Source organism: Pelodiscus sinensis, chromosome 7, assembly GCF_049634645.1.
Source record: "Pelodiscus sinensis isolate JC-2024 chromosome 7, ASM4963464v1, whole genome shotgun sequence".
Classification (NCBI taxonomy): Eukaryota; Metazoa; Chordata; order Testudines; family Trionychidae; genus Pelodiscus; species Pelodiscus sinensis.
Genome location: NC_134717.1, coordinates 67,005,225 through 67,027,536, shown reverse-complemented (window position 1 = coordinate 67,027,536; position 22,312 = coordinate 67,005,225). Strand labels below are relative to the sequence as shown.

The 22,312-nt window shown below is 39.7% G+C and overlaps 1 protein-coding gene across 3 annotated transcripts in view; it reads right to left on the bottom strand.

The window, feature by feature from the left end:
• GLS (glutaminase) overlaps positions 1-22,312 on the bottom strand; it is a 118,160-nt gene that overhangs the window by 47,336 nt on the left and 48,512 nt on the right. For all 3 annotated transcript variants that reach the window (XM_075934203.1, XM_075934201.1, XM_075934202.1), the window contains 6 exons: positions 15,668-15,700; positions 15,199-15,257; positions 10,852-10,918; positions 10,025-10,075; positions 2,922-3,098; positions 1,885-2,016 (listed from right to left, as the gene is read on the bottom strand). In XM_075934203.1, coding sequence (XP_075790318.1) covers positions 1,885-2,016; positions 2,922-3,098; positions 10,025-10,075; positions 10,852-10,918; positions 15,199-15,257; positions 15,668-15,700 — 519 coding nt within the window. The remainder of the gene's footprint in view (positions 1-1,884; positions 2,017-2,921; positions 3,099-10,024; positions 10,076-10,851; positions 10,919-15,198; positions 15,258-15,667; positions 15,701-22,312) is intronic.

The following is a 22,312-nucleotide window of genomic DNA, read 5'->3' as shown; positions in this document are numbered from 1 at the left end:
CCCAACAGCTCTGCCTTACTCTTGGGTAGTTCCAAATCCCTGATAAAGTCATTCAGTTCACACCTTGTGTTATGAGGTGTGGTTCAGAGGAGGAGGATGGGAGAAAATGTGGGTCTTGTGATGGTTCAGGACCAGAAGTTTCATCCTCTTCCTCGTCTGACTCAAGTGAGAATTATTCTGGTGCATCAGGAACCAGCAGTCTTTTTCCGTGGGGTAGTGGGCGTATAGCTGATGGAATGTTTGGATAATGCACAGTCCACTTTTTCTTCTTTGATACACCTTTCCCAACAGGAGGCACCATGAAGAAGTAACAATTACTGGTATGATCATTGGCACTGCAAAAGGCATAGATTTCCTTTTCCTGTTCAACCACTGGCGAAGATTTGTTGCACAAGTGTTGCAGCATATGTGCGGGCCCACCTCTTGTCCTGATCTCCAATTTTGCAGCCAAAATAAAGGTGATAAGCTTTCTTAATCATAGTGGTTATACTGTGCTTTTGTGATGCAAAAGTCACTTCACCACAAACATAGAAGTTATCTGCACTGTTCACACAAGTACGAGGCATCTCTGCTCACTTTGGCTAAACAGAAATGTGTCCCTTTGCAAAAATCAAACACTGACAAATAAGAGAGCACGACTGTATGATCTCTAGAGCTGATATAGGGCAATTTATTCAGCAAAGCAATGTAAGCTTTGTTATGATTGCATCATCCATGACTTCTAGGAATAACATGATGCAATTCATATCATGTATGACACAATACCAGCTTCAGATTGCATCATTCATTGTTTTGCCTAAAAAGCAAGTACTGTCCAAACCCAGTCATAGATTTATTCATAGATCCAGTCAAAGGTGTATTTTAGTCATTTCTGGTTTAAATTGAGATCCCTTCCCTTTATAACTCACTTATCCTCTGCCATTCGCAAGTCAAGGGTCGTATATACTGACCCAATAGCATATCTTGAAAACTAGAGCCGATCAACAATTTTAAGTATCATTTTCGTTCTCAGTGACCCAGAATTAGTAAAGTTTGACTACATTTATTTCAGAAGAATTTTGGCTGTAGAGCAGTGTTATTACTGTGCAAACTAAGTATGGTACAAGATCTCTGGCCAAAGTCCAAATATTCTTAACATTGGCACCTAACAGGACCCTTCAATTATTTAAAAGGTCACATCTGCAACAAAAGAGAAAGTTATGAATGCTTGTCTGACTGTTGTCCCTCTAGAGACTTTCAACCAATCTTCCCACACACAGAAGTATGATATTTTTATCAAAATATAACAAACAGCCATCCCCATCTTATTTCTAGCTGCCAAAGGTCCCTGTCAACAGTTCCAATTCAATTAATTTGTTAGGAAAATGTCTTTCTGTGAATAGTCTCAGAGGGATAGCAGTGTCTGTCAATAACATATACTAAATGTATTTTAATACAAAAGACAACTGTCGAACTAGCCATCCTTAGCCACCCTTTTTTCCACATACTTGACTGCTAAAAGACTGAATTCCCTCTTTGATGCCACTATTAAGAATATTTGGACTCTGACGAGTCTCCTTAAGGTGGAAAAGATCTTGTGTTCCAATTTATCAATATATAATATCACAAGACATTTTTCCTTTAACTTTTTTTCACAAACACTTTTTTAAGGTTGGTTTTATCACTTTCTAAATGTCTGCACAGTTCAATAATGAATCTTATCTGAATGACGACCACAAAAGTTAGAAAACGAGACTGCTCTTCGATCTCAGATCAGGTCAGACTGGGAGTACATACATCAACAAATTTAAGGATTTCCTCAAAGTTCAGTTTGTCCTTAGCCATGCTAGATAGGTAAATGTTGACTGCAAAAGAAAAAATACTGAAAGAAGAAGCCTTCCTTACATGACATAAGTGAATCCCTTTAACGCTGTTGCCCATTTTGTCCAAAGGAGGTGACCAGCACATCAAACCCATAACATTCGGAACAACCAAAAGAATGCCACCAGCAACTCCAGATTTTGCAGGAAGACCAACCTACAGGAAGGTAAAAACTTAGTACACTACATTAACATTCTAGTCTTACACGATTCATAACACTTTGCACATAAATGTATTATGTATTGCACATAAATGTAATGTTTTTAGTTGATCATTCTCAGAAAATTTTATAAGATGGTAAGCTTTAGTATCCTCACCTGACAGATAAGGAAAGTGGAGAGACAGATCAGCAATTACCCTGCTTGCTTAAGGTCAGACAGCATGTTAGTGGTTCAGCAAGAACTATAACACAAGGCCTGATAATCTCAGCAGAGAAGTGAAATGTACACACAGATAGTAAGTGCAATTTTTTAGCACCTAATTCAGGATTTCACCAGTTAACATTTGCTTGAATTATTACTAAATTAAATAAACCATGAGATTACATTCTGAAAGAATGAGATATTTTTGAAGTCCAACTTACATTTTCAGGCCAAAAATGAAGTCTGACTTTAGTGTTACACAACAGTACTTGTCTGAAATACCTTGAAACGATTAATTTCATGATGCACTAGGTCAGCAGTTTTTAAAACTGTGGGCCAGAACCCTATTTGAATGGGATCACCAGGACTAGCATTAATCTTGAGAGGGCCTGGGGTCAAAGCTCAAAGCCCACCAGCAAGGGCCAGATGCCTCTGGGCTACAGCTTAGCCTTCCACACCGGCCCAGGGCAGTGGGGCTTGGATTTTGCTCTCTCCATGGGGGAGCAGGGCTCCGACAGCCTCAGGCTTTAGTACCCTCCACCCTACGTAACAGATTTTCAAGTTCTATTGTGTTTAACATCTGATTAATTCACATAACAGCTTAAGTACAAAAAGATCAATCCTAAAATGTTTGTTTTAAACAACAGTCTAGGATTAGTATCCCTTGCAAGAAACAATTAGAATCCAACAGTTACTCACGTGGAAGGCAAACTGTCCTGAGAAGTCATACATGCCACAGGAATGCATTAAACTCAAAGTATTCCGGACTGCTTCAGGGCTCAGTACTCTTTCACCAGTAATTGGGCAAAAGCCACCATTAGCCAGAGTTGCTGCCATCACACTAGCCGATTCACAGGTCACTTCAATTGAACAAAGCTAACAGAGGGGGAAAATTACTATTTGTATATATAATCTCTACATATATACAGTGTACTGAAGGTTAACAATCAGAGGTCTGCATGCTAGTGGCATTACACGAGCTGATCTTTATCACTGAATAATAATCTTTATTTCAGCCAAAACAGTTGGGCCATTTTCTGAGAACAAGGTTAGGGATTTTTTGGGGGGGGGGCGGGGGGGGGGGGGGGAGGGCTCATTTTAAAAAATTCTGGTGATCTTTTCTCTGAAAGGCCCCTCCCCCACACACACACACATTGCAGTAGGAATCTGAAGTTTGGCAAGAAGTGGCTTTTTTAAGAAAGGTGGGTTTTGCCATCCCCATGAAAATCTGTCCAAATTAGGTCAAATTATAAGGCCTTGGAAAAATGCAGTTTGTACTTGCTCAGAAACCTCTTAGATTTTAGCAATGTAATTCACAAAAAAATCTTTGTCTACTAAGGATGTTAAATATCGATTTGTTTACTAGTCGAGTAGTTGAAGGAATTTCCATCAACTACTCAACTAGTGGGACAAGCACTTCCTCATTCCTCCTTTGAAATGTACAAGAGTCCTACCCACTGCTGCACCCTTCCCTGATGTGCTGCACTATGGCATAAGTGTGCGTTCATAAAAGCGTGCACTGACAACAAGGTGACCACCCTGCAGAGCTCTATGATGGGCACCTGAGCTACGAAGGTGGCAGAAGACACATGGGCCATGGGCAAATGGGCTGTGATAGACCTGCACCAGCTCACAGCATGCCCTGATACAGGAAGTGATCCAGGATGAAATATGCTTGGCTGACACCAGCAAACCCTTCTTTCTGTCAGGTATGGACACAAATAGTTGGGGGGGGAAAGGAGGGAGGGACTTACGAAAGGGTTTAGTCTTACCCAAATAAAAGGCTAAAGCTTGTCTATAATCTAAGATGTGTAAAGCCTGCTCTGTCCCAGAACTATGGGGTTTTGGGTAAAAGATTGGTATAAAAATGTTCTGATTAAGGATGAAATGGGACACCACCTTGGACGGGAGAGCGGGGTGAGGGTGAAGCCTGACCTTGTCCTTGAAGAAAACCATATACGGAGGATCCACCGTTAAAGCCTGCAGCTCCAAAACCCGCCTAGCGGAGGTAATGGTCACAAGAAAGGACACCTGCCAGGACAGGTGCAAGAGAGAAGACATTGCCAGCAGCTCAAAGGGAGGGGCCATGAGTCTAGAGAGCACCAGGTTTAGGTCCCAGAGAGGCAGAGGCTTACGCATCTGGGGGTAAACCCTATCTAATCCCTTAAGGAAACGATGCACCACGGGGTCCCTGAAAACAGACCTGCCCCATGACCCTGAATGGAAGGCCAAGATAGCCGCCACATGCACACTTATTGAGGAAAGGGACAGGCCCTTCGTTCTGAGGTCCAGGAGATAATCCAAGATGGCTGGGACTAGAGCCTCCATAGAGGCGAATCCCTTGCCCTCTGATGAGCATACAAAGTGCTTCCACTTCGCCAGGCAAGACGCCCTTGTAGATGGTTTATGACTTCCCAAGAAAATTGCCTGAATTCAGTCTGAACGCTGCTTCTCTCTGGCAGTCAGTCATGAAGCTTCCATGACCTGAGGTGCAGAAATTAGAGGGTCGGGTACTGAAGCCTGCCGAACTCCTGAGAAATTAGGGCCAGGGCCAGGCAAAGGCTCAGGAGCTGCCCCACTAAGATCAAGGAGGGCCAAAAACCAATGCTGGCGACACCACACAAGGACTATTCGGACCACGGAAGCCCTCAACTCCCTGATCCTGAGATCACCTTATGAATCAGGGAAAACCGGAGGGGGGGGGGGGGGAGGCATACAGTAAGCCCTGAGATGAGGGGCCATGAGTGCACCACCCAGGGCTGTGGCTAAAGAGGGAGCAAAAGCAGGGCACTTCCTGTGGGTCATGAACAGGTTCATGTGGGGAAAATACCATTTGTAGAAAATGGACAGAGCGAGTCACATCCACCCTGAGGGACCACATGTGCCCCTTAAAGGACCCACTGAGGCGATCCGCCAACGCATTCTGGGTCCTGGGAAGGTAAGAGACCACCCAGTGAATGTCATGGGTTACACAGAACTCCCACAGAAGGTAGGCACAGAGGATAAGAGCGAGTCTGTTTCTAGAAAACATTGCTGAGGTGCGGTCTGTCAATATCGAAATGCACCTACTTCAGAGCTGTGGTAGGAAAACACTGCATGCAAGGCCAATAGCCCTCAGCTCCTTGAAGTGGAGAGAAAGGTCCACAGGAGACCATATACCTTGAGTCTATAGCTTCCCGAGATGGGCTCCCCATCCCGTGTTGGAAGCATTCATCATCAATTGGATGGATGGGGGAAGGGCCGTGGAACGGCACCCCCTCGCAGACCATCTCCTTGCACAGCCACCAGTCAAGGGACCTCAACAGGTCCACAGGCATCACCACCCCCATACTGATTGGCTGGAACGATGGGTTGTGGATTCATGCCAACCAGACCTAGAGCAGTCGTAGCTTGAGCCTGGCAAAACGCACCACATAGGTGTACACCACTATGAACCCCAGCAGCCTCATGCAACACCAGGCCATGGTGGTGGGAAATGATTGGAGCCTCAGAACAGCCTTCTTTATTGCCAGAAAGCAGGCCATGGGCAAGGAGGCTCTGGCCAGCATCACATCCAGACAGGCCCCCACGAATTCGATCCTTTGGGTGGGAGTCAGAGTAGATTTGGCCTCATTTAAGATGAGACCCAGCCTGAGATAGGTCTCCACAACGAGGGATATGCGTTCCAAAACCTGGAAGGAGGAGGAACCCTCTATGAGCCAGTCTTTCAGGTACTGGTGAAGCTGGACCCCCTTTTCAGCAGGAACATGCCAACGACTGCCATACATTTTGTGAGCACCCTAGGGGCCACAGAAAGGGCAAAGTGGAGGGTCTTAAACCGATAATGATCCTAACCCACTGTCAATCGTAGGAATCGCCTCAGAGGAGGAACAATTGAAATATGAAAAATAGACATGTTCGAGATTGAGGGCAGTGTGCTAGTCCCCTGCAGCTAGGGACAGACTGATCAAGGACAAAGTTACCATCTTGAACTTTGACTTTACTATAAAGGCATTGATGGCCCTCAAGTCTTGGATGGGGCGAAAAATCGCCCTCGACCTTCAGGACCAGGAAATAACACGAGTAGAACCCCCTATCCCTGAGATTCAACGGAACCTCATCCACTGCCCCCAGATAGAGAGCTGTTTCACCTCCAACCTTAGGAGATGCTCATGAGAGGAGTCCTGAAAAGGGACAGGGAAGGGAGGTGGGGCAGGAGGAGAACTGAATGAAGTATCCAGTTTACCCAGGACCAAGTGGTCCATTGTAAAATGGGACCAGGAACAGCGGAAAGTGGATAAATGTCTGGGAAAGGGCTGCTGACACGTGGCTGGTACGCTGTATCTGTTCAAACCTTCAAAGGCTCAGCCTGGGGCCCTGATGGACGAGTGGGACGGCCGCCTGTCATTCCTGTTATTGTTGCGGCCCCTGCACCTCAAGAGGTCTGGCCTTCTTCCTTGCTGGAATGGACGGAGGAGGCCCTAGAGAGGAAGTGTGTCTGCGGGGCTGGGGTGTGGATGCCGAGGGACTTGAGAGTTGCACTACTGTCTTTCAGCCAGTGGGGGCTGGTGTCAGTGCACTTGGAAAACAGGCCTGCCCCCTCCAATGGCAGGTCCTGAATAGTGTTCTGGACCTCTGGTGAGATACCAAACACTTGAAGCCAAGCGCCCCTCTGCAGGACAAGGCTGGTCACCATAGTGCGGGCCGCTGTGTCTGTGGCATCCAAGGCAGCCTGGAGTGTGGCTTGGGACACAATCTTTTTCTCTTCCAACAGGATCTTGTACTCCTGCCTGGAGTCCAGAGGCAGCAGCTCCCTAAATTTGTTCATCTCTGCCCAAGAGTTGAAGGCGTATCTGCTTAGGAGCGTATCTGCTTAGCCCTGGGCGAGTAGATTTCAGCCGGGTGCCCCGTTTGTTTGCGGCGCACTCATGTGCAATACGGGTCTTGCGCATGCGCATTTCAGGGCTGGCGAGGGGCTTTCGCCGCCATTCATCAAGCCCAGATAATAAGCACTACAGAAAAGCCCATGAGGAAATACAAAATTTTACATTCAGAGCAGGTTCTGAATAGTGTAAATAAGGTATGGGACCAAATACTGAACAATGAGAAAACAAAATATGGATTTAGCTGTTCACTGAGGGAGGATAGTCCATTTTGTGCACTGAATGAGACTTAGGCCCTGTACAAAAAAAACCCTGAATATGATATTATTATCCTCATATTATTACATTATCACATGCAGAGGGGGAGACTTGAGAAGTGTAAATGTTTGCCCAGAGCTAGAATTCAGGGTGTGACAATGTCTGCTGATCAAAGCCTGAGACCGCTACTCCTTCTTACTTGTCCCTCATGATACTGCCAAGAATGACCTTAAGTGGGTGACTATTGTCTCTGTGGCTCTAGGAAAGATAAAGGAATTTGAGGCACAAGCAATGTTCTCGTCCATCCTTCCTGTTGAAGGAAAATACCTAGGAAAGGACCACTGAATTGTGGAAGTAAATATATGGTTGCACAGATTATGGTGGAGAGGGGGCTTTGGATTCTTCAACCGGGGAATGTTGTTCCATGAAGGATTATTAGGAAGCGATGGGATCCACCTTAAGGAAGAGTATCTTCACAGACAAGCTTGCTAACTTTGTGAGGAGGGCTTTAAACTAGATTCCATTATGGATAGAGACCTAAGCCCTCAGGGAAGTGGGACACCAGGAGGAAATAAGGAGGAGGGTGCAACAGGGGAAGCCTCCTTATACATACTGAGAAAACAGAGCAACAGTCTAGTTATTTTAGGTGCCTATATATGAACACAAGAAGCCATAAACAAACCAGGACCTAAGCAATCTGATTGCCTTCTCTGATGAGGTAATTGGCTCTGTGTGTTATGGGGAAAGTGATAGACAGGATACATCTTTATTTCAGCAAAACCTCTGGTACAGTCTTTCTAGGTATTCTTGCTGGCAAGTTAAAGAAATATGGATTGGATGAATGGACTATAAAGTGCATAGAAACCTGGCTAGATCATCATGCTCTATGGGTAGCGATCAACAACTCAATGTTTAGTTGGTAGCCAGTATCAAGTGGAGTACCCCGGGGTAGATCCTGGGACCAATCTTAATCAACATCTTCACACATGACCTGGATGAGGAGTTGGACTGCACCTTCAGCAAGTTTGTGAATAACATTAAGCTGAAGGGACAAGATAGAGACACTGGAGGATAGGGATAGGGTCCAGAGTGACCTAGACAAATTGGAGGATTGGGCCAAAAGAAATCTGATGAGGTTCAACAAGGACAAGTAGAGTCCTGCATGCAGGATGGAAAAATCCATGCTACAGGTTGAGGGACCAACTAGGTAAGCAGAAGTTCTGCAGAAGATGACCTGGAGATTGCAGTGGATGAGAAGTTAGATACGAGGCAACTAATTATGCTAATGGCATATTGTGCTGCATTAGTAGGAACACTGCCAGCAGAATGAGGAAAGTAATTATTCTCCCTTCTCTGGCACTGGTGAGGCTACATTTGGAATACTGCATCCACAATCGGGCTCTCCATGACAGAAAAGATGTGGGAAAATTAGAAAGAGTCCAGAGGAGAGCAATAAAAATGATTTAGGGGTGGGAGCTCATGACATACATGGAGAGACTGAAGATATTGGTCATATTTATTCTGCAGGAGAGAAGAGTGAGAGGATTTTAGAGAAGCCTTCAACTATCTGAAGGAGGGTTCCAAAGAGGATGGCACTAAGTTGTTCCCAGCGGTGGCAATTTATAGAACAAGGAGCATCTCAAGTTGAAGCAGGGGACATCTAAGTAGAATATTATAGTTTTTTTTCCCCTCTATCACTAGACGGGTGGTGAACTGGAATGGATTACATAAGGAGGTGGTGAAATCTCCATTCTTACAGGTTTTTAAGGTCTTTTCCAACAGATTCTATAACTGTATCAAAATACATAATAAATGCTACAGGTCTTAAATGCTAATATAATAAACACAACATGTTACTATAATTCTACACTCACTTTTACTGTTTACTAACAATGATTCTTTGATCTGAATGTTGATTTGGCCTTGTCTAGCTGAGGTAATAAAGGAAGACACAAAATTGGTCTCAGTGCTTATGTACTGTATATCAGATGAATGTACTAGTCAATAGGTCAAGTGTCCGTTCCCCATCCATGAATGTTCAGATAAAGCTAATGTTTAGAAAATGCTGCTTAGAGATAAGCAAATTACTGAGTAAGAAACATGCTCCTTTCCAAAACAAGCTTCTTGACTTGATATAGAGTTTCAACCTGTCAGAGATGAAGTGACAAAAAGGCAAATCTACTCAGTTTCTATAATTCCACTAGACAGTGGATTATCTCAGGGAAATTCCTGCTAGCCAAGTTTTCATGTGACAAGAAGTGCATTTAATTTGGGAAAAAGTCACACTCACAAGAAACCCACCCACAAAAAGCTTTATGACCATTTACAAAATGTACTTATGTTTTGCTCATAAGAACCAATCTGATTAAATGAAGAGAGGTGCAGAAGTGTAGCCTCATTTTGAATACTACCTTCAAACTTGAAATTAAAAAGATAAGCATGCACTGTATTCCATTACAATATAAAGTTGAATGCCACACTGTGTAACAAACACAAAGAAGCCAAAACATTCTGCCAAATCCAATTATGAATACGACCTTCCACATATTCTCACAGAAGTTTACTAATCCACACAACCCATAGAGATTCATAAATAAGTTTTAATTTCCAAGTTTAATAAATTTTTCAAAATGTTATTTCAATTCCATCACAAATACTCAAGATTAAATAGGAGTCAATCACCTGAAAGTAGAAGTCTAACACAGCAACCATATCTGTGCCTTCTGGAAAACACTGGGGAAAGAAGTAAAAGGAATTTTTTAAATATATTGATTATATTAGACAATACATCAATTTTAAACTAAATAGATTTTAAAATCAAATAAATTCCTGCCAGTGTTCAAAAAATTAGCTAGTCTTTTTTAATTAAAATGTATACAGATGTTTAAAGAGAGCACTATAATGTTTAAGAAAACTAAATGACATTCTGTTTTTAAAGATGGAATTCTCATACAGCTTAATACTCTACTAAAATACCTTTATGTACAACTTTAAGTCGAGGCACTTTTAAAGTATGCATAGAAACACTTAAAACATCTAATGCAATTTTTTAAATAGTCACTTGTACTGAATCTTTGGAAAAAGTTACAGGATATGATAGAACCGATAATCTTATATGGAGAAATGATACCTAAATACAGGTTTGCATCCTCTGCAAACTAAACCCTTACTATTCATGGGGGATGCGTTCCTGGAAACACTGCAAAGAGCGAAATCTATGGATACTGGGAGTCACAGGGAACTCACTACAGCTGCCAGGAGATGCGGTAAGTTCCCTACAGCTCCTGACCATCGTTGCCTTCCTGCCCCAGGCTGGGACAGGAGACCCCCGCAAAAATGCAAAACCACGAATAGCACGATTCCACAAATAGCGAGGGTCTCCTGTACAACACACAAGGTATTCTAAACTATATCAATAAAAACAGGTTCTAAAATAAAACACCAAAAATTCAGAGACCAACATTACGAGCTGATGTTTTTGCATGACTTCTAACAAAAGATGGACAAACCTTCTTTTCTTTCAGGTAATAGCCAATTGCAAAGTTTCGATCTCCACTCTCTCTTTCAGACTGGAACCTTAAAAAAAAAAAAACCCAAGTTTTCAAATATTTGGAATGTAGAGAAGCACAATGGTAGCATTTTTTGTTTTTTCATTTTTTAACTTATGGGCAAAGCCAGATGTCAACAAAAAAGAAACTGGTAGAGAGCTCTGAAAAGAACAATTTTGCATTTGTTAAAAATTAAGCATTTAAAAAAGAATAAATATACTGGAATCACCTAGTTATGCAATTATTACTGTTTGTAACCACACCATTTCAACACTGTTACCCTTGTCCTCTGAACTTCTGGTCCAAACTTACCCGACTGAAACTAGTGGTAAAATTACTAATGAATTCAAGAATGCAAGAACAGATCTGTTATTCATTAAACCCATTCAAGTCAAATCTTTTCTTAAAATTAGACTGTATGTTGCTCAGGACAAGGAGTGTGTCTATCATGTGCAAATAAGGAGATTAAAGTAAGACAGCTTTCTAAATTCAACCAATACAAATAGGAGGACATTTCTGATTTTAGGCTACATGTAAGGAGACTGTTGATCCCTTACTAAAACTTAGTGAGGGGTTTTGGTTGGTTATCTCCCAGTACCAAAAGAAATGGTAACGTTGATGGAAAATCAGTAGCCTGAGACTGAAAGCAGTCTTTGTTGAGTAATTTACTAGTCGAGTAGTCAATGGAGTTTCTATCAGTCGATCAAGTTCCACATTCCTGATGGGGCTCTTGTACATTTCAAAGGAGGAATGTGGAACTCCGTGTGCAGCCCAGGGACAGTAGGAAGTTCCACTGACTCCGGGCTGTACATGGGCATGGCAGCTTTGAAATGTACAAGGATCCTCAGTGGCAGCTCTTGTGCATTTCAAAGCGGAAGCGCCCTCATGAAGCCTGGGGCCAGCGGGGAACTCAGAGTTCCCCACTGACCCCGAGCTCCATGTGGCGCTGCTGCTTTAAAATGCCATGCAGAGCCCAGGGTCAGGTGGGACTGACTCCGGGTTCCGCGTGGCATTTCCGTGTAACCTGGGATCAGCTGGGGAGTCCCCAGCAGACCTCTGGTTCCACGTGGCACTGCAACTTTGAAATACTACTTCTGCCCCCGCCCCTCCCTGCTTTGCTGCCTCTATCTGATAGAGGCAGCAAGGAGGGGGGAATCGACTAGTCGATTGGACTACCCAATAAGCATTTGCTTACTGGATAGCTGACTAGCCCCTTACATCCTTAATGTAATCAGCACTTTGTCAGGGAAGCATCCAAAGCAAAGAGTACCCCAGAGTGGGGACAGCTTAGCTCATGTACTAAGCCAGACTAAGTGAACGAGCCTTCCAGGAATCTTTGGCCCACTCTTGTCAGGATTATGAAGACACTGCCACCCAAGAGAGTAAAAGGGGGTCCTTAAGGTCGGGCAGGCTGCTAGGTAAAGGGAGTGGAAGCAAGAACTGGATACTTTCACTAGTTAATTCCACCGTGGTTGTGTATAAACCAGGAAAGTTCCCTGTAATAACTGGACTATTCCCTCGTTTGTCACCACCAAGACCCAAAAACTGAATTCTTGGCTTTAAATCAGCTTAGTGAGGTGGAAACCTTGCGGCTTCTAAAATGAAGCATCACAATATCCTGAAATAACTGCAAAGTGAGAAATATCATAAAACTAGTGCTTGAAAAAATATTAAACATCTATTAACCGGGAGAGGGAGAGGGTGTAAAGAGAATGGTGGGACAGCTGGACTGTGGAGGAGCGCTGCTTTCACCTTTGGAAGCATTGGTCCATGGCAAGGTGTTCTGGGCCCTGCAGCAATACCAATAAGAATGATGGGGGACAGCTGAATGAGTCTGCTAGGTCAAGGGCAGTAGAAGGTCCTCTCCCCTCTTGTTCCTCCTCAGGGAGAAAACAGGCCTAGGTACGGTCTCACGGCTTTGAGACTGTGCCAAGTCCTCAGTGCAAGGAATAAGCTTCTGTGGGAGCAACAAGAGGCTGCAACGGTTCAGAAAAGCAGTGAGTAAGAACAACTTTCTGAGATGCTCTAAGTCAGAAATCTTCCCCTAATATTGCCTACATTCTAGGTGTGTCTGCTGACTGTCTTCGCTCAGGCTTTACCAATTTACATATTGCCGCAGGACACAACCCATTAAAAAAAAAGCAAATTTCACACTCTCATGCTTCAGAGAAATGTGTTATGTGGGACAAAGGCAGGTGAACAGTCTGATTGTTTTATGGGCCTGGTGTCAGACCCTAATCAATCTCCAGTCTGCCCTCTTTCTTGAAGAACTGGGATGTAAAATATTTACATACCACATAATTTTCAGGCATTATGCAATTCTCCAAGACAGAAGAGACTCTTTACAAACTTGTCACTGGCAAACATGACTCCCTAATATAAGGAGCAGTACTTTAACCCCAGGGACCTGAAGGAGACCATCCTGGGAAAGTTTTTTTTGTTACTCTTAATTTACTAACAGACTAATCATAAATACTAACCAACCAACCAACCAACCAACCAAAATAACTAATGCTAACAACAAATGTACTAGCTAGATTACACAGGTATTGACAGCAAGCTTTCTGCCTCAATACCTTGAGACAGGTGAAAGGAAAAGGCGGCAGTTAGTTCATTCTGTATTTTTATGTCCTCGCCCATGAGCATGAGAATCTCCATGTACCTTCCCCCCCCTCCCCTTCCCCTTTAGAGCTTCCTGGCATCTGACAGGGAGAAGGCAGAGAGACCTTCACAACTCTATTTTTCCTCAATTTCCCTTGTTTGGGTCCTCACCCTTCATGAATAATTTCAGAGCCTGCCTCCTATGTTGCTCATTGCTTCCCCCATCAACAGGAAATAGACATAATTCTTGATTGTTTAACCACCGCCCACAATATTTTGATTTATCAACAGTAAAAAATGGCTAGCATAATTTGTGTCACACTATTACAGCTTAGCAAAACTCTGAGATATAAGACGTAGGCACCTTCTCTCTGCAGAGTTGGAAAGATTCTACATTAATTTACACTTGGTTCACACAGAGAGGTTACCCTTGTAACCACAGAATTTTACATACAATTTTTTTAAAATGTAAGGTAAAATTCTGCATGAAATGACAGTATAGTGAATAAATTTTAAGTTCTCATTAAAGTTGAATTAGATTAAGCAGTCTCACTCTGGTAGAAGAGTAATTAATTATGCTTTTATCAGTGCAAAATCTAATTTAAGGTGTAGAACTGAATTAATAGTCAAATATATACATGTATTGGTTATCAATAAAGTATATATAGTATAATGTACACTGAATTATAGGTAGGCCAGTAGATTGAGACAAAAGCAAAAGATCCTTTTCTTAAAAGTAACACTGAAAGAGGCCGGGCAGTAAAAGAACAGAAAAGGGCATATGACAGTTAAATATAATGAATACACAGTTCCCTGTGATATGCACAAGTACAATGAAGAGGGATCTGACAGTTAGAAAAAAAGGAATCAGGCTGAATTCCATGTCAATAGGTAAACAGAGGCCCAAGGATGCACGTTGCTGACGTGGTGGTCTGAGTATCTGAATAGAGTGCCAGGGCAGGCAAGAGCTGGGTAAATATGTGGACAATCCACTACTTTTAATTAGGCTTTTCTCCCATTAAATTTAAGCTCATAGTTAAAGAAGTTAAAATGAAAGTTATCAGCTGCCACACTAAAGATTCCTGTATCGAATATGCTCAGGAAATTATAATCACCAATCTCCCCTCTCCCACACAAACTCATCAGCATTCACAATTCCCCAACACCACGGAGCACACTTATGTTTTTCATAGAAGCACTGCCTCAGTGGAAATTCTGAATTTGTAACAGAAAAGCCTTGTTTTCTTGCAGGAATCCTCAATTCTAAGATTCCCATAAGGGGGTTTGCTCTTTAAAAGATTACATAAATTTAAAAAAAGCAAAAGGAATAACAAATGTAAAAGGATGGTTTATAATCCTTTGGTACACCGATGTTAAAGTGAGCAGTTTCATTTTTGGTATGAATGGCAGGGTGTCACAGTTTTGATGTGAGGCTTTCATCTAAACAGCACTCAAGAGAAATTCTCCAAAACATATGAAGTAACCATTGTTGTACATAATATTTAACCAAAACTATTATCAAAGAGACTGTTGTACATTAAGTACCACAAAAATGAACATTTAGATCAGAACAACGTAAACCATATAAGGAATGAAGTTATATTTTCTTAAATAAAGGATAAACTGTCTCCACTGAGCTTAAGATGGGCTCAGCTTTCACCTTAGACATTTTACCACCAAACCTCAAACAAAAACAAAAATACTCACGTGGCATTACTGAATCCAACATACTCGTTACCAGCCATATTATTCATAAACTGCATCATCTATAAAAAATAAAAAGCATCCCAAAAATATTCAGATCTGAAAATATCATAACTCAGACCAAATTTTCAACATGGCCTTAACTGAACCTGTTTTGGGAGCATACATTCAAACCCATTAGAACAATGGTGTCCAACCATTTCTGAAGCAGTAGCCAGTATAGTGGTTACTACCACAGCGAACAAACGACACTTAACTAGCCACATAACCACAAGTGTCTAGTGGCTGCTAGTGTGTTGGACACCACCGCATTAGAATTTCTAAATAAATCTCTATAAATCAGATAGCTGTTTACACTGCTTAAGTATCACCTGCAATTTAAAGGCAAAAATTCCATGAGGACAATGTGAGCCACTGTAGCACCAAATCTAAATATGCTAAACAGCAACAGAATGTTTTAATATTCACTTACATAGTCAAATTTTTCTGCATTATTTGCTCCTTGCTGAAAGGAAAGAAGAGATATTTACAAGAATTGTTAACATACAAAAAAAAGTCAGAAGTTCATGTAGCATATTAGGGGGTTTTTAGTTTTATATAATTAATAAAAATGTAAATGTATAAAGCTACTTAAATATAAAATACTACAAATATTTTCTATATTAATATAATTACAAGAAAAACCCTAATTAAAAGGTAAGCATAAATAACTTAGAAAACATTTATACAAAGAAAGCTACAAGATGTTTTTATCAAATACCCTGAATACAGGGGATGAGTTAAACAAAAAGAAAGGTATGCTTTATTTTAAGTGCTCTCTATTCAACACAACATATTGACAAAGAATAGTATAATAATAATAATAATAATAATATACGTGACACAAATTCATTGTGATCAATGTTCCTACAATGAACAAAACACTGGATTATACGTATAAAAAAGAGTAAAGATCTTGTTTTATTTTATATTAGCACTGAGCACAGAAAAATTCAGACTTCAGGCCAGAAAAATTCAGACTTCAGGCCATGAAGTGTTTCCTATGGTTAGGTTTCATGTTAAAAATTTAATTCAGACAGAAAACTTAAAATAAAGTGTTACCTTTACTATAAACAGATTTGCACTTAAATTGAGATTTAAGGTAAGTATCCTATAAAGAAACTGATTATTTGGTTAGCTAAATATGGTATTACTCAAAAGCTACCACTTTAGAAACTTAAAACTACATCAACGTTTTCCTAAGCAACATAAGGAAAACTGTCAAATCTTATTGCACTAATTTTATTAAAATAGTTTTTAGGGGACTTTTTAAAACATGTTTTCTTAAATTTGCTAAATATCAGTGAAAGATGTATTGGTCCTTATCTCAGTTTCTGATAAGTGACCTGCCATAACTTTGTATTGGGGGGGGAGGGGAGGGAGAGAGGGGAAAGCTCATGTATTTTACTTGTTTTGAAAAAGCCAAGCAGCTTCATTTTAAGTTTATAAAAACAGTGGATTAAAAATCTGAAATTGAATCAAATGGCTTCATCTAAACTAACAGAAACAATACATCTGAGGTTTGTTTTATAAACCACTTGAGTATTAAATATAGTCCTAGATACATTAGCCAAAAAGATTACCTCGAGCAGCCCAAGAAACTTTACTCACACTACATTTAGTATAGAAAAAATAAAAAAGTGTAAGTTTTGCATGTACCATTATTTTACTTAATGAAATGCATAAAGCCAATTTCCCACTCTACAAATGGATTAAGATGTTGCACATAGCCTATGAAGCCCTATGTATCAGCTCATATATAAGAGGATGTGCAGTCAGATGTATGAATGATCACTAGTTGAAAGCAATACCATGCTGCTGTGCCAAAATTGTGTCAATGGTCCCTTACACATATAAAATAAAAGGTAATCAATTTTATTCAGAGCCAATAATCTCTAGCTAAATAATAAGTAAGTTATACTAAAAAAAAAAAAAAAAAAAAATCACATTTCATCAAAATGTTTTGTATAATATACCAGAATACAAGCCTTAAAAAAGTAATGCCAAATCTGTTCAATGAAAAATAATTAAAAGAAGAAATTACCAACTTCATTGAACTGTTGCAGTTGTCAAAATATTCCATAGATCCTAATGCTGTAAAATATGTAACAACATTTAAGCCACAAAAACCTTTTCAACCTTTTAAATGCACAATGAACATCTTTTTGGGAAATTGGGTCAGCATTAGTGAAGAGATGCTGCATCAATAATCATAGGGTTAGACATTTAAAATAAACTGAAATAAGTTATGGTTTTGTTTAAAAAAGGTAAAGGAGAAAGATCATGCTTTGTGCAAAAATACAAATATACAGTATTTTGGTTCTTTTTTTGCCCAACTGAAAAAAATCCTTTACATTTAATAAACTAATTTTACTAACAAAATATAAACGTGAAGGGCAAAAGTCAGATATGACATCAGTACTATTTTCATTTCACCATTTTTTAAAAAAAATAGTGTTTTTAATAAGCACCATCTGATTTCCCACTGCAGAAGATAATCACTTTTACACAGCATCTTCTGTACATTAATGATCATGTTAACCAGATGATGTACATTTAAGACTCTGATTCTGCACACATGCATTACTGACTCTGAGCACACAAGCAGCCCAACTGAATTCAATGAGGCTATTCATATGCTTGAAGTATTTGCACAGGTGACATAATTGGAGCCTACAATATGCAATAACTTAGAAAAAAACAAAATGTTTTATTTCCATTGTGTGTTGATGACTACAGTAGATCACTACCACAACTTCAGTTTTTATTTGTAGAGATAAAGGAAGCATACTACCCATCTTCTAAATTAACAGGCCACATTGAAAATACATATGATTGAAGTTCAAATACAGATACTAAAATTTAGTTATAGAATTTTGAAGCTATTTTCAACAACTTAAACAGTGAAAGACAGGAAGGCCTCTTTACTGTTTTACATGACTTTGCTTTAATTAACACTGGAAAATCAAGTTAATTTATATTTTTAAAAGCTTCGTAAGCAATTCATCTACCTAGATTGCTAATGAAATGTTCCATGCAACATCTTCAGAAACATTCGTATTACACATATACACACATTGTATACATACCTGTGTGTATATTTTCTATATAACTGCATATATACATATGAACAAACATTTATAAATGAATACAAAACAGTTTAAATAGAAATATATGGGTTTTAAGAGCTGTGTGTAACAACTCTGAAATTCCTTATCAGACTGTTTCCATCTTAATATTTTAAGCACACAAAACACACAATGAATGAGTTATAGCTGGAAATCCTAACTGATTTTTTTGCTTATCAATTTGTGTTAGAACCTTAGTGGTTATAAACATGTTGGGAATGGGAAGGAGAGCAGGGGCTTCTTATTAATTTAATTGCTTTAAGAAAAAACATTGTGTGGAAGTTTGTTCTTATTTTAAGATAAAAATTCTTCTACTTAGTAAATACTAATTGAATAAGAGCATTTAGTTTCTGTAATACAGAGCATAAGAATATAAGCGCCCATGTATTTGGCATGGCAAAACATAGTTGTAAAATGCTTCTCAAGAATCAAAAAATAAACCCATATAAAACGTATCTAATGAAAAATGACTTTTCATTAACATTTGAGATGCAGTTGATTAGACCATAATGTAATATAATTTCGTTGCCAAATTATTGTTTTTATTAATCCAGTCACTTCATTTCTTAATGTGAAAGAACTAATGCAGTTAAAACATAGGTGTGTTTAAATGTTTTTCTAACAATTTTAGATCTTGATAAAATGTACTCGAGTGAAGACTTGACACGACAAATGTCAGCAAAGCAGAATGCTATAATTATGTTTTTATAAAGCCCCCAGAAAACGCAAATACTGACACTATTTTAAGTACAGCAGCAATTTTTGCATTTGAATACACCAATTGGCCTTTTAATGGCTTTGTTCTAGCTTACTGTACTTGCACTCTTTTTTGGTTAATCTGTGCATGTTCTGAAAATTCTGCCTTATTGCTTAGTGTTAATATTGCACCTCTGAAATACTTGGGAGTACAATGTCAGATAATATTTGATCTGCCATGTATATTATATATAAATACATTTAAGAAACTTTTGTGTGTCCTCAATGTAAGTATTGAATATATCTGATAATTTTGGACACAGCACTACAGAGCAGATTCTATACCAACTATAGGTTGACCTTCTTTAGTATGGCACCCTTGGGGCCTAACTGGTGCCAAACCAGAGAATTTGAGGCTCACCGGTAGTCAATATTGTCTAGCTGCAATACCAACACTTCCACTACTTACTGGGCTCTTAGAAGACATTTCAGGTAAAAAAAAGAGCTAATAACAGCACAGAACACAGAGCCAGGACTAGTAGAAGTAAAACTTTATGGGACTGTAGGAAAATTGGCCACCTTATCGTAAGTGGATCTCTGGCTAACTGAAAATCATGCAAGACCCCCCAGATGTTGCCGGACCAAAGACAGCAGCCTAGAGAAGTTCAACTTGAAATGTAACATGAAGCTTGAAATTTACTCTAGTTGTAATGTGTCATAATAAAAAACAGACAAAAGAATGTGAATATTTACAAACCATTGCATCAGGATTCACAAATCTTAACAGAAGAGAGGTGTAACAGCATGAACAAATACCCAAGTAGAAGAGAAGCCAAAAATCTTGGGCATTTCTATGATCATGTGAATACATGTTTTCAAATTCACAAATATACACCTATTTAAAAGTGTCAGACAATCAGAAGTAATTATACGATTAGCTATACTAGAGGAAAAGCAGAGACTTTTCTGATCACATAGTATGAGGATGGAATATGAAAATGTGTCTTCAAAACTTCTATGAATCTAACAGTTGTATAGTGGTACTTAACAGGATTATGGTACTATCAGCTATATTTCTCTTTAACCACAGTCCCATTTCTTTAATGATTCACAGTTTTCTACAAAGGTAATGTCAGAATACTTACAACACATGTAATACTGTGGGATAACAGTAATTTATGTGCTTAATTTCAAGAAGTGTATATGAAGCAGCTTACTTGCTCATCTTATCTTTCTGCAGGTCATTTAAGTTTAGCTGAGGATGTATATTCACTTCTATCCTGATCTTCATTTTTATACCTATACCGATAATCCTTTGGAACTTTTGTTCCAAGGACTTTTGATGGCACCCATTACTGCAGTATCTAAATGTTTCCCATTTCAACTGGAAGAGAAGGCTGGACTTCATGGAGCATCCAACTCTTTTCCCTTCCCTGGCACAGGAGTGGCCAAGGAGTGCTGTGCACTGTTCCTGCCAAAGACACTGCCCCCATAGTACCTTCTGGCCTTGGTTCCTGACCAATGGAAGCTGTGGAGCCAGTGCTCAGGGTGTAGGCAGCATACAGAATTGTCATGGCCAGCCATAGCCCCAGGAGCTAGAAAAACATGCTGTCTGCTTCCTGAGAGCCACTTAGAACCAGGTAGAGAGCCTTCAAGGCCCACACCAGCTAGACTTTTAACACTCCAGTCAGTAGAACTGAACAGAGCCTCCAGGGTTTGTGTTCAACTGGGTGTTCCAAAAAAAAGAGGACACCTGGAAACCCTACACCGTGATCAGTTTCTCAATCAATTTCTTCTCCTCTGGCAATTCTTTCAACAGCCATCCTATCTTCCTTCCCCTTCCATAAAAGATCCATTCCTCCTTAAGTTCTAATGAGGTTTGTCCTGGATTCCACATGTTCTGTTTTTCCAAAGAAGTTTATCTGTCTTGTTAGGTTATAAATGGAGATCCGGTCACCGATGTAACTGAACACTCACATATTAGGAGTTTTACAGTCAGGGATATGTCAATTATTTGAACTGTTGCCCTCTGAGGCCAAGGTCACTTATACTAGATACATATGTATCTCTCCAACAATGAACCATTGGTAGTCTGCAGAAAACTGCTAGTTACACTGGTGCTGCATCTCTATGTTTCAAAATCTCTATTTCACAAAAGACAGCTAACTGGTAATAAGTACTTTCCTAATATTGCTTTGCCATATGAACAACTGTTGTAATTATCACTATGACGTTATGTGATTACACATATAAAGCAAAGTGGCTGCCCAATCATAAGTGGTGGGAATATGGTCTAACAGCCCATTTATTAAGATCCAGTCAGCAGCAGGAAAGATTTAGAACCCCAAAACTAAAGCACTTTTATATGGTTTAAATCTCTCAAATAGTTATGTGGAATGTAAGTACAGTTAGAATAGAGCCCGAGTTAATACACCAAATTTTAAAGACACCAGCATAACTACTGGTATTCTACAGCTGGGCTGCTATGTAAGCTTTTAAAACATAATGCCGTTATGCTTAGTAAGAAAAACATATTAATGTTAACAGTACATAAGAAATATACTAAATTGCGAACCCCCAACTACATATCAGCTCTATATTCTTTTCCAAGACGTATACAATTCCAATTATAGTCAGAGTTGTGCGTGTGATCCCAAAGGCAGAATTTTTCCCTTAAAGCGTTACTTATGTCAGCAACAATTCTTGTCCAGTAAAAAATTCACCTTAACATATTTTCTTCAATCCGCAACTACCGTATTTTAGCAAATATAACCTGCGGGTTATATTAGTTTTTACAAACCCCGCACCTCCCTCACAGGCTATACTCATGCGCGAGTTATAAAGGGTTTTTTGTTTTTTGTTTTTTTTTTTTTACTGAAAAGACAACAATACTGACACTTCCTTGAGAAAAGCAGCATATTTTAATTTAATAATAGAGAAAGTTATGGTAAAATTTATTTAAAAAAATCCACTCCTAAACAGACTTTTCGTTCACTGAATACTTTCTGCCTGCAGCTCTGTTTCCATTGTCCTTTGGAAAAGCCACTACACACAATTTAAAATCGGCCACGTATGATTTGCACTTAGGCATTTCTAAAAGCTTTAAAAAGATTGAAAAGTGTAAAGGTTTAAAGTTTAAAAATTTAAAATAGAAGTTAAAACCAATGAAGGAACAAATGAATTGAAAAGCGGTGTTGTTCAAAGGTGTTATATACACCCCTTACTGCTTGGTGTTATCAACTGCAGCTCATAAA